Source organism: Harpia harpyja, chromosome 5 (assembly GCF_026419915.1).
Source record: "Harpia harpyja isolate bHarHar1 chromosome 5, bHarHar1 primary haplotype, whole genome shotgun sequence".
Classification (NCBI taxonomy): domain Eukaryota; kingdom Metazoa; phylum Chordata; class Aves; order Accipitriformes; family Accipitridae; genus Harpia; species Harpia harpyja.
In genome coordinates, this window is record NC_068944.1 from 56074292 (window position 1) to 56086377 (window position 12086).

The 12086-nt window shown below is 39.0% G+C and overlaps 1 protein-coding gene across 6 annotated transcripts in view; it reads right to left on the bottom strand.

Annotated features, from left to right (window-relative positions):
• SNX31 (sorting nexin 31) overlaps window positions 1-12086 on the bottom strand; it is a 46189-nt gene that overhangs the window by 14397 nt on the left and 19706 nt on the right. For 2 of the 6 annotated variants that reach the window (XM_052788625.1, XM_052788623.1), the window contains exons 6-14: window positions 11746-11836; window positions 9959-10046; window positions 8004-8073; window positions 7364-7456; window positions 6524-6727; window positions 5915-6010; window positions 3977-4054; window positions 2887-2950; window positions 30-192 (exon numbers count right to left, since the gene is read on the bottom strand). In XM_052788625.1, coding sequence (XP_052644585.1) covers window positions 101-192; window positions 2887-2950; window positions 3977-4054; window positions 5915-6010; window positions 6524-6727; window positions 7364-7456; window positions 8004-8073; window positions 9959-10046; window positions 11746-11836 — 876 coding nt within the window. In that variant the 3' untranslated portion in view covers window positions 30-100. The other 4 variants (XM_052788622.1, XM_052788627.1, XM_052788626.1 and 1 more) reach the window with 4 other exon arrangements.

Below are 12086 nucleotides of genomic sequence, written 5' to 3' on the forward strand. Positions count from 1 at the left end.
TGAAGGGGGGGGGGGGGTTGCCCTTATAATTCAAGGTTTCAACAATGGGTTTATTGTACCCAGACGATTCATTTTGACAGACAGTATCTGAAATAAATTATCACAGGTCCTCTTCTCTTATTTTCTCAAATACACAGTCCTCTTCATTTGGCCTAACCAAAAATCTTTTCCTCGATATAAAACCCGAATGAACTACCTGCAGTGAAACAAATAAACAGTTAAAAGAGTATATGCATTTCAATAATTATTAAGTAGATACAAACATAAGCTAGAAAATCTGACATGATACTGTTCAGGTGCAGTGGTTGATCTCTTTTTGTTGGCATTTCAGAGAGAACAGTTTTTTGGTTTTTTCTCCTGCTGGAATAGGACACAAGCACAGTTGTTTCTGCTCTTAAGGTTTACTGCAATATACTAAATGTGTTGCAGATTGAATGGCAGTTCCAAATGTGCTAACTTCAATGTTATTTGGCATTATAGTGGCCACAGGGACATATGTACAGCTACTTTAACTGCCTACCAGGCCTTCCAAATTACATTGACTACTGTTAATCACATGTTCTTAACTTTAACCATAACACCTGCATAAATTATACCTTTCAAGTTTACTTTTCGTAAAGGGTACCATGTACTGTCTGAAACTTCCTAACACCACATCACCCGCCAGGTATAAGCAGGTGAACTATAAGCACCCAAGGTGTAAGCAGGCAAACTATACCATTCCATTGCATGTATCTGCAGTTTTCTGTTGTGCTAGGAAAATTTATGGCACAGATTTTCCTTTTGCCTCTCGCAACATGGTATTTTGATATATATGTAAAGCAAACGCCCTGAAAAACCCTACTAAAAGTGTCCATCACAAAGCTAGGGCAACCATGCCGCAACACCATTAAGGCACTAGGGAACTAGAAGCAAATTTTGCATAGATTATCTCTGTAGAAGTTATTTCATACCTCTTTTTTCAAGATTTCTAAAAGACATAACAGCAAAATTGCCTAGATGCAGGCACATTCTACAGCACAGCCTCACTATCTGCAAAGTCCACCTATTGCATACTAGTTAAATAATTTTTATCCCAGTTCAAAAGGTTGTTCTTGATTTTCCTGCTAAATCTTCCTGCTGCATTAGATTGTCTATTCAAACAAGAATTTACAGGCCGTTATGTTGATCTAGTAGTATCAGTATACTCCTACAGGATCATAAAGAAAAGCAAAGTTTTTCATAAAGAAAACCAAAGTTTTTCTTCTCGTGAGTCAGCAAAAAATATTTGGTGTAAGTGTTCAGAGTCTTTGGACAGCAGTCAGTTAAACTTTCCACCAACTCGGAGCAAAGACTTGTAAGACTCTTGGGGATACTAATGGCAAAATTATAAAGACCCAAGTCAAACAACACTTTTTCAAATGAGAATGTACAAAGATAAACTTTTAATACATTTTTCAAGCATCTTGCAAAGAGAAATAGAGGAATAGGAAAGGGAAGCCTTAACCTTAGTATTGCAATCACAGCATTTAGAAGCTAGGAAAGCATTATATTAATTCTCTGTCTAATAACACAGCTTGGTGCATGAAGACCTAAACCACTTCAAACTTGCTGTATAAAATGAGGCATACTATCACTGCTTAACACAACAGCATACCTTGGCTTGCTTTAACAACTCCATTCTAATTATCAGCTGTAATTTTCTTAGTTCACCGAGTTTCATAGCAGCAGCCAGACACTGCACCAGCAAGACACAGCTGATAAGCTTAGTGGTTTTACGTTGCCCTGTCCAAGGCTGCTCTCCTCACAAAAATTCAGAGGGAGCGTTCACAGTCCACCTTGCTCCAAAGGCTCACAGTCAAGGAGGTATTTTAAAGTATGGTCAGGTTGGAACAATTGCCTCAAGCCCAGAGTGCCATACAACTTAGTCCTTGCTTAAGTTGTACCACAGCAAGGCCACTGAACTGCATCCTTCAGTCTTCATCACAGATGCAAGTCTATTCAGAAAATGTTGTCTCCCTTATTATCATTGCCAACTTATTTGAGAATGCTGAAGGCCACACCTAACCTAGCATCTTGTCTCCAGCAGTGACAAATACAGAGCACTTCAAAGAAAGGGGCAACAAAACCCATCACACAGGCTAATCAATTTGCTTATGGAAGAGCAGTTAGTGATAGGTTTTATGCTGGTTTTGAAGATACAGCAACATTACTTTTTTTTGAATTCAGATTAGATTTTGTTTTTCTCTTTTAGAAATATTTCTCCTTTGGCCAATCATACAGTGTAATAGAGGTATTTATTTTAATTCACTTTACGTTATTCCCTTTCCATTTATTTATTATCTCATATTCAACAAATGAGTTGGAAAAGCAACATCTTTTAGCCATTTAGCTATTCAGGAACTATTAGCTATGGATACTGATTCCAGAAAATTTCTCTCTTTTACATGATAGGAATGTATATGCATAGATACGTAACACGTCAGATTTTCCAAATGGGTACAACTCCCAGCTACAGGGAATAATGAATGTATAAACAATCCCAGTGCAGAATCCAAGTACAAGTCTGTAAACTACATCAGCAGCTGCATGTGAATATACACACTTGATCTCTGTATATATTCTGGCTTTCTGTAAACTTCAAATGTCTCAGAAACACTTGCGGAAAGCAAATAAAATGAAGCAAGTTGTCATTAAACCCATCAAACTAAAATAAAATTTTCTTTCAGACATGTTTCTTGCCCTCCTCTTCTTCCCAAAATTCAAGTTTATCTCCTTTTCCCACCCAAAGAAGTTCCCATTAAATTTATAAGGAGTCTCCCTAACCAGAAAAACAGAGGCTGGGCTAAACACCACTAGCAAGCAAGACACACTGTATTTACTTTTTGGAGACGATTTCTCACTCACTAACCTGCTTTTGTTGGATGCTGGATTTCTTACTATTTTTTGTGGATTTAGGCATCTCGATCTCCTAAATAGATTGAAAAATTTAAACTTACAATAAGCTTAAATGTTCCCCCAAGTACTCTAGCAAAATATGCTCAGCAAATCAGCATTCAGTTAAACCCAGCAGAAACAGTGTAGGACATGAACTGGCATAGTTACCCTTCTCTCATAATTCTTTTTTAGTCCAAGCTACCTGAGTACTATCCATAGCTGAATATTTAAGTAATGAATGCTCATCTTCATAATTAAAGGTTTACTGTATTTCCATTGCAAATAAACTTAGAATGAAAGAGGCCAAATCTTTCCCAAAATTAAAATTGGTCTTTTCTTCTGAACTGCTTATAGTTTAACGCTATGAAATAACATGCTGTTCATTGCCTCATTGCTCACTGTAAGCAGTGTGGGTCTAGAAGATCACACATGTTCCTTTCCTTTTTTCTCTTCAGAAGTTTTCACTTAGCAGACATTCCAAGTCTTTAGATATCACAAGGTTAAATAAAAGCTTTATTAAGGCTGGAAATTATTTTTAAAAATATTACTTTCATCCTTAAAGGCCTACACGAAAGACAGCATAAATATTTTAGCTACAAATCAGATTTTTATTTTATTAACACTTCTATTTAAAACCAAAAAGTTTCTCAGTGTGAGTGTCACAGATCTCAAATTGGTCTAACATTGCAGCAGATGGAGCAAGCAAGTGAAGTGGGGAAAAAGTGAAAGCCAGAAATGGATACAACAGGGTAGTACAGAACATATAAAAATTATGCCATAGATATTCTTTATCACACACAGCAAAAATTGAAGCCAAGGAGAGAGAATGCAAAACACATTAAAACTGCAATGATAAACCATCTTTAACATTCAGAATATTATTTCAGTAAAACTGAGCAAAGATGTACTTTTTAGTCAATTAATTTTGTACTGAAATGTTGGAACATGCAAGATCCTTTTCCTCAGTAGGACTTCTCTCAGCACATTTGAAAGAATGATAGAGTAGCAGGCTTATTTCTTTTAAATACAAATTCTCATACCAACACACACACATGCTCACCATTTCTTGGCCTTCTTTGGATGCCTTCATCATCTGTTCTGATATCATTTTCTTCAAGCAGCTACTGAGCAAAAAGGCCTAAACAGAATAAACCAGAGAACATTCTGATTTCTTCTACTAAAATATGTACTTGACTCTTCCATTCCTCCTCCAACAGAAAATTACAGTCCCTAACTACTGAACTATTACCTCTCTGATTCAGTTAATTTTACTCTGTGCTTAACATCCTTACAGTGCACCAAACTAGCTGCAGTTGCTTAAAGCCCAGCCTCAGCATGACTAACCCTCATGGCACTAGTTTTATAAGGCAAGTTATTCTCTCTAGTTGTCTGTGGCTCCTACCTTAAAGGCTGCCAAATTACACCAAAGGCTAAGTAAGGTTAATCAAATGTGGCAATATCAGCATCAAAACCACTTCAGCAAATGAAGCAAGCTGGAGTTCACAGGCACTCAGCACTGCCAACAATCAAAGCCCTAGTGGTTACATGAGATGGCTGCAACTGTTTGTAGACCAGCTCAGTCGCATCTTGCGCAACTAATGTGAACAGAGCAGTATGCATTCATCCCACATTAGGTAACTAGCAGAAGCACCTCAGAGAGGAGTGGAGTTGTTCTTAGTTCCTTATGCTGTCCAATGAGCATGTACAATTCTTTGGGATGATGCAGCCCAAGTTAAGGTCTGAACTGCGCTCTGGAGATGCACCTCACTGCTTACCCTCCAAAAAAGAAGCATCTCAGGTATGCTGTCAAGCACCGAGAGATGAATCAAAGACAAAATATCCTACAAGATCAGTGATGGAGGGGGCACCTATCTCTGACTAAGCTCCAAATCATCCAGTCTTTCCATCTTCTGCAGTGGGCTCTTGGATCAAACCCTTGTTTCTTCCACACAGCAGCACATTTCTGGCCTTTAGCTCTTCCTCACACTTCTGAGAAAAGTGGGACACAGGTCTAATCAACAAGTCACTACATCAAGTACAAACCCTAACAGATTTCACAGGAGAATTAATACTCAGGCAATTCTAGGGGTTTTTTTTGTTCTCCAACAGCAAAGAAACTAGAAAGCTTACAGCTTATGGCTCATGTTCTCATAAAACTTAAGCATGGCAGGAAATTAACACTTACTAAATAGCTGTGTGAACTGCATCATCACACCAGAATTCAGAAGTCATGTGTGAGAAATTAAGCATTTTGATTTTACTTGAAAAATCCTGTCTGCTGCTGGGTGGGTCTCAGAGGCAAGAGAAGCAGTTTACTTGAATAACAAACAGGCTTTATACTTTTTATAGAAGCTCCGTACCTAAACTGAGACTGGTGCTGTCTTTGATACTGCAGAGGCTAGATTATTTGCTAGGCAGCATAACCACAGATGGATGACTTGAATTCCTGAATACCCTTCTCTTTAAAGAGCTGCCTGAAAATAGTGGGAGGAATGGCACCCTATAAAATCTTATTTAAGAATTATTTATATGTAAAATACTTATGATGTCACATATTCACACCCTCCATTAACCTGTGTTAATATGGCGTATATTTATACTTGAACAATAGGATTTATTGTGGAAAATGGGAGCCCTTGACCTTAGGAGGGTCTGACCGATTAATGATTTTTGATAGTTACTGGGTCCAGTACATAAATGGCACCACTCCACACTCTATCCCAGGCTTACTGCTGAGTGCTAGACATTTCTCTTCAATGGAGAGAAAAAAAAACAAACCAAACAAACCACAAAAAAACAAAAACCCCCAAAACAAACCTCTTCCCCTTATACTGGAAACTCAAATGCTTTTCCCCAGATAACTCTGTCCCCAGGCTAACCTGCTTGAAAGCACAGCCACTGCTCTCTGGTAGAGATGGACTAACCACTTTCAAAGATCCCCTGAGGCTGTACGATTACATTTGACACTGATTCTTTCCTAAAAGGACTGAGAACTAACCTGTTTTGTGTACAAAATTATCCACTGCCATGTGCCTGAATCATTGTACTCAAACCTGAGCTCCAGAGTGTCTTCTTCGCCATCCTTTGTAGCACCCTGGAAAACAAAAAAGCAGCCAATGAACAGAAGAAACAGCTAAAACCAGCATTAAAGTGTTCAGCCTTAAATCAGAATTAGTCAATCAGGTTAATTTATACAGCATATAAATAAAAAAGCTGAAGAGCTGTACCAGAACACTTCTCCTGGGGGAGGAAGCAAGTGGGAGGTAGGAAGGGGGAGTCTTTACAAGCATAAAGCTGGCTAAAGCAGTTCTTTTGCTCCCACACAAAACTCTGACAACCCTACCTCCAACAAGAAAGAAAAAGGGCAGGCAAAGTATGACATGGAATGCCAGGGAAGGGAAAAAACACAGCAGAGTAAGGATAGATGGTTTACTGCTGTAAAAGCTGCCAAGGGAATATGTTTCAGGATAGGTTTGGAGGGGAATACAGGCAGATGGGAGGGATTTAAAACAGACCACCCCCTTCTCCCCAGACCTGCCCTTCCCTGACAGCCTTAGTTTTCATGAAGAGAAAGTGAATTCAGATATGCAGTCAGTGAAGTACTTACAAGAAAAGTAACCTGCCAACTTCTTAACCTGTTGATTTTAAAGCTGACCTCTTTGGTTTGGTTAATAGGCAGTTTTATGCAGCAGTTAATCTCGTTATTGCCGACATAGATGTCAGCTGAGCAGCCACCTTCTGGATAGTCACAAATGCAAGGATCAAGCCGTACATATCCATAGAACCGCACTTCTCGAATCAACTCCAGGAACTGCACCAAAAAAGACAGAACAAAAGCAATCTGCTGTAAAGGCAAGGGAAATCTAGGGGTGGGGGGAGGGGGGCAGCTATAAAGCAAATTTTCAGATTCCTAATACTCTTTCTTCTGGGAGGACACAGATTCACCACAGTCTGTCAATGCTTGATTCAGAGACTAACCCTCACAGTCCAGACTTAGAAACTTGATTTTTCCCCCCCCCCCCCCACTGGATATGATGAGCTGGATCTTTTGGATACTTATCAGATATGATGATGGGAAAAGATAAAACTAACCAGTAAGAAATACTGAGAAGAACAGTCCCAGCAGTCTGAATTCCCATCCGATTTCCTAAACTGGATGACAAACCTTTGCACCCGAGCTCAGCAAATAGAGTAGGATTCACAGTCAAAAACTTCTTGCTAGCCCTTAGGATCCAAGTCATTCTGTTGGGATATTTTAAAAAGCTAGCAGGGAACCTCCTTTTCTATTTGGTGGTTCAGTATCTGACCAGGAGATGGGAGACCTGGGTCTCTAGCTCAAACCACTCCACAAAACCATGCTCTATTTTTAAAGTCACAGCCTCTAGTATCATTGCTTCAAAAACCACTCCTTTGATGTGTTCATATTGTTTTTAAAATACCATTTTACCTTTGCTTTGTTTGCATTTTCTTGTAGAAATTCAAGTTCCTGCATCTGCCCTTCTGTCGGTTTAACCCAATTCCTCTTAACTTCCTGGATTGCCTTAAAAGATTTTTTTAAAAATAGCACAAAAGTCATCAAAAATATATTTCCTTTCACACACAAACATTCAGAAACACAAACACAGAAAGCTTTTTTTTTTTTTTTTTTTTTTTAAACAAGGCATTTGATTTTGGGACAAGTTCACTCTGTACTGTTCTTTCCTCCTGAATTAATAGTTTCCAAAGCTAGTACAACTCAACATACCTACAGTTCAGAAACCAAATGCTCTCATATCATGGCAGAGTGCCTACATATTAGAGACATACAGATACATACATACACTTGAAAATAGAGTGGACGGATACCTACGTATTTGTGTGCAATACTTTTCCCATGAACAAAACACAGATGAGTTAGAACCTCTAGTATGTGAGTTTGAAGGAAAAAAAGAGAACACGATAAACAACAGCTATACCCAACACTTAGAAAAGCACAACAAAGCAGTGCTAAACAGGAACCATTTACCAACATTTCAACAATTTGTATAAAAAATGAAATTAAGGTGGAAAAGTTAACTTTTAAAATTATAAAGACCTTTCAGTTTTACCTGCATATATAGCAAATTCAGTGAAGCTCTACAATCCATCAGCAGTGTGTCAAGAGAAGGATCCATATACCTTTTCCAAGCCAAGGGAAAAAAGTAATAAAATATGAAGATATGCTTCTAAATACAGCATTTTGATTTTTCAGCTAAACATGTTGGGAGCACAACCCAGAAAGATCCCATTACTTACCAGATTAAAAAAAAGAACCAAAAAACAGTTGTGCCCTTGAAGTGTGTACTATACTCATTCTTTATACATTATAGCAGAATGGAAATAAACTAAAGTCAGGTTATCCAATCTCTCCACTTTGATTTTGGGGGTACCAAACATAGCAGTTAAAATTTAGAGCTAAAACCTTCCTCCTCCTTTTCTCAAACAACTCAGGGTTTGTGTACATAAAAGTTGGTAAGACTCTCAGAGCATCCACTGCCATGCTGCAGTGCTGACATCCAAGACCTAGCCTTAAGCTAGCTAGCTACAGTACCAACTACTGTAGAACTGCTGCAGGATCAGATCAGTACAGCAGCAAAGCAAGTTAAATATTCAGTTATCTGAGTGCCATGCTGCAACAGCTAGCTTTAGCCATTTTATTTAAAAGCAGCTTGCTTGGGTAAGTCTACATGAGAGTATGAACAAAGCAGTACAGGCTCCATGACTAGTAGAGCTGTATTACTCACACTGCACAGGCGATATGCTTCCTGCAGCCCACAAACAACCCTCCACACAAACAACATTTCCTACCTCTGTGCTTTGAAGCAGTGCTAGATGGAGAAATATCTACTCAGACAGCCACTCTGTCATGGCTTAGAACCACAGAGTTCTTTCATTAGACTGCCAGGTTCTGCAGTTTATAAGGGCACATATAGGGAAACAGAGAAAGCTTTGTAGAGGCCAAGCTCTAGCCCAGTAGATTTAAACCAGACAAGTTACAAGCATCAAACAACAGGTTTCTTGTAGCTTCAAACCAAGCAACCTTGCTTGCTGCCACCAAAAGGCAAAGTCTGTTCTTCCTCTTCTGCTCCCAACCACGGTCCTTGCTCTAGCATTCATCTGACGCAGCCAATACAACTCACTAAGCATACAAAAATCTATTCCCTTTTTTCTTTTTCATTGTTGGGAGAGGTAGACCAGACCACAACCACAGCAGTGAGCCATTAGACCGGCTTAGCTATACTGCCTAATTACACCCTCAGGGCACTGGTTGACAAGCAGGACTTTGGCACCAGACTCCCTGTCCCCTGGGTTTATCCTCACCCACAAGTCAGCACAACTGTTTGCTGCACAGCAAACAAGATTGGCCAAAAATAGGCCAGCAAAGCCAAACAAAAAAGCTCCCAAACCAGCCAGCAACTTATTTTAAGCCGGGTTAGCTCATCAGTCCAGTTCACCATGTCTGCACACACAATTCTACCAGCATAACTGAGGAGAAGCCCAAGGTGCAAGCAAATGAAAGGGGAAGAGTGCTCTGCTGGTTAAGCCAGGCCACTTACCAAAAGAAATGCTCAAGCTATGGCCTCAGGTATTATACGTATTAGTATATAGAAATGAGAACTTCAAATAAAAAGTAATCCATCTCTGCCCAGAGTTGCAGCTTGCAACTCAACTCAAAGTTCTCTTCTATATTGTTTACAGGTATATTCCCATTCGTGGTTACTGCATTATGCAGGTATAAAAATTAGGAGGCAAGCAGCCACAAAGCATCTCTATATATTCTGAAAGAGAGAGGGAATAAATAGCTAGCTGCAGTAACGGACACTTCAGGAATACTACAGTGATAAAATTTAAAACATGCAGGGCCACAGAAACCAGTCAATTCCAATAACAAATTGGTCTCAGAGAAAAACAGTCAAGCTGCTGAGGCTTGAAGACTTTGTAATTAAGTTATTCAAGGGATTTCTTTCTCTGTTCACGGCAGTTGTCATAGATCTTGGTAGTTTCTCTTAAGCTTCTTGCTCACCACTTTCTGATCCCAAGCTTACAGTGCAACTCTTTCATGCTCTGAAGACTCACATAAGGAAGTTCAAATTCTGCCACTTTTTTCACCACTGGGAAAAGAAGAAAAACCACATAGACATTTGGTGAAATCTAGTGAAATAGCCCAGCTACTTTCATATATCAGTTAGTGCTGGTTAGCAATGTGCTTCTGGAGAAAAAAAAAAAAAAAAAAAAAAGAACTTAAATATAAATTCTGGGGTAAAGTAAGGTGACAGGTTAGTTATCTTCCTCACTTCTCCGAGTCCAAACTTACATAGCTCTGTTATTTACAGAGTACCTCTGCTCCCTTAGACTATGCTCTTATAGAATATTCTTCTCTCAAAACACAGCTAAGCAGGATAGAGGTTTCTGCATTTAAAGGATGTGTGCATGCAAGCTTCCAGGACTGGTGCTTTTCTTGAACAGAACACCAGAAAAGAGCAGTATAACTAATGTACAGCAAGAAAAGCATGTCACTCTTCAGAGTTCACTACTTTCCTGCTCACTTTTTAAAAAATACAAGTGTAAAGGCCCAAACCTGTGAACATTTATTTCTAAGCCAATACCACAATTCAACAGAACACTTAAACATGGGATTTTAAGCACGTGATCATCTAAACACTTTTTGGCAGTGGACTGTGGGTTACATTTGGACTTGATGTATTTGTGAGGAATCTCAAAGATGCATAGAAATGTAATCAATTGAAAAACTTTTCTGTTCTCCCATGTATCTCATTATATCACAATACAAGGCAAAAATAAATCCATCTGCAACTGCAGTAGAAGAGTATATAAAAAGTGTTATATCCAGGTATATTTGAGACATGGTAACAGCCAGGGATTCTGTGTACTCAGAGATACCCTTCACAGCCAGAGAGAAGGGGTCAGGGGAACAATAAATAAAATAGACACAGACAGTAAAGTTCCTACCCCACTGAATAAGCCTGAGTTTACTACTGGACCTTCATCTTGAAAATATTCAGAAGAGTATTAACATCTTTATGCCAATGAGAGGACTGAAAAAAGCTAAATGACTTGTCAAGACCCCACAAAGAGGCTACAACGCCTAACTTTACTCCAGACAACAGCAAAGACCGTGTTCACTTCCCTGATGTGGCCTGAGCCTATCCCAGTCCCTAGCCTGGATCCAGCCTCATCCACACACTTGCCCAGATAGGAAACAGGACATCAGCAGACCAATGAGGACATAAAAGCCCCTTCACATTTTATGACCATAAAGAGACTCACAACCCTGAGTTACAGCTTGCTCAGTACCATCATGGTTAAACTTAAGTTTCTGTCAGTTAAGAAAGGAAACATGTCATGATATAAAGGAAAGTAAGCCACTGATGTTGTTTATAAATATAACAAAAGAGTTTCCTGTCCCATTGTTAAACTCAGCATGTGATATGTAAATTAAGAACTGTTTTAGGTAGGTATAGCCATCTGATTAAATGCCTACCCAGAAGATACACCCAATAGTTCCCATGTGGTAAAGTTGCTACATGTCTTGTAAACTGAAAGGGATATGATATTCAGATGTGAAAGTCTCACTCCTGCACCACACTTTGCCATACTTTGTTCCCCACTACCACTCTTTCCACGCCATGTGGGGAGAGGGCTTGAGGGGGTTTATCAGACAGATGGGTCTTTTGGCCTGAGCAGGCTCATGCAAGCTCTGTTCAGACTCCAGATTCATTCACTGCAGCCAACAAGAAAAAAAAAAATATATCCAAGGGAGGGCTAAGTTAAGCACCTTGTAAAACTTACCAGAGAGTGCTCCATCATCATGATCTTGAAAGAAAAATAAGCTAAAATATTTTATTAATTCTCTTGACAGCCCCATCTTGCACAATGTAACCTTTAAAAACAAAGAAGGTCAGAAGCTTAACTATCCATCAGCATGAATAAGGAAGAAATGTTCAATACCTCTTAACATAACTTAATTGTTTTTAAATTTTCCCTTATGTCCCATTTAACTGCCCATTTAAAAGCAAATATAACCATTCCCATATTGCAGCATTTGAGTTTGTGAGGAGTTTCACAAGTTTCAAAGGAACATAAAAATGTAATAAAACAGAAAATGTTTACTGCTCTGCCATGCATTTAAG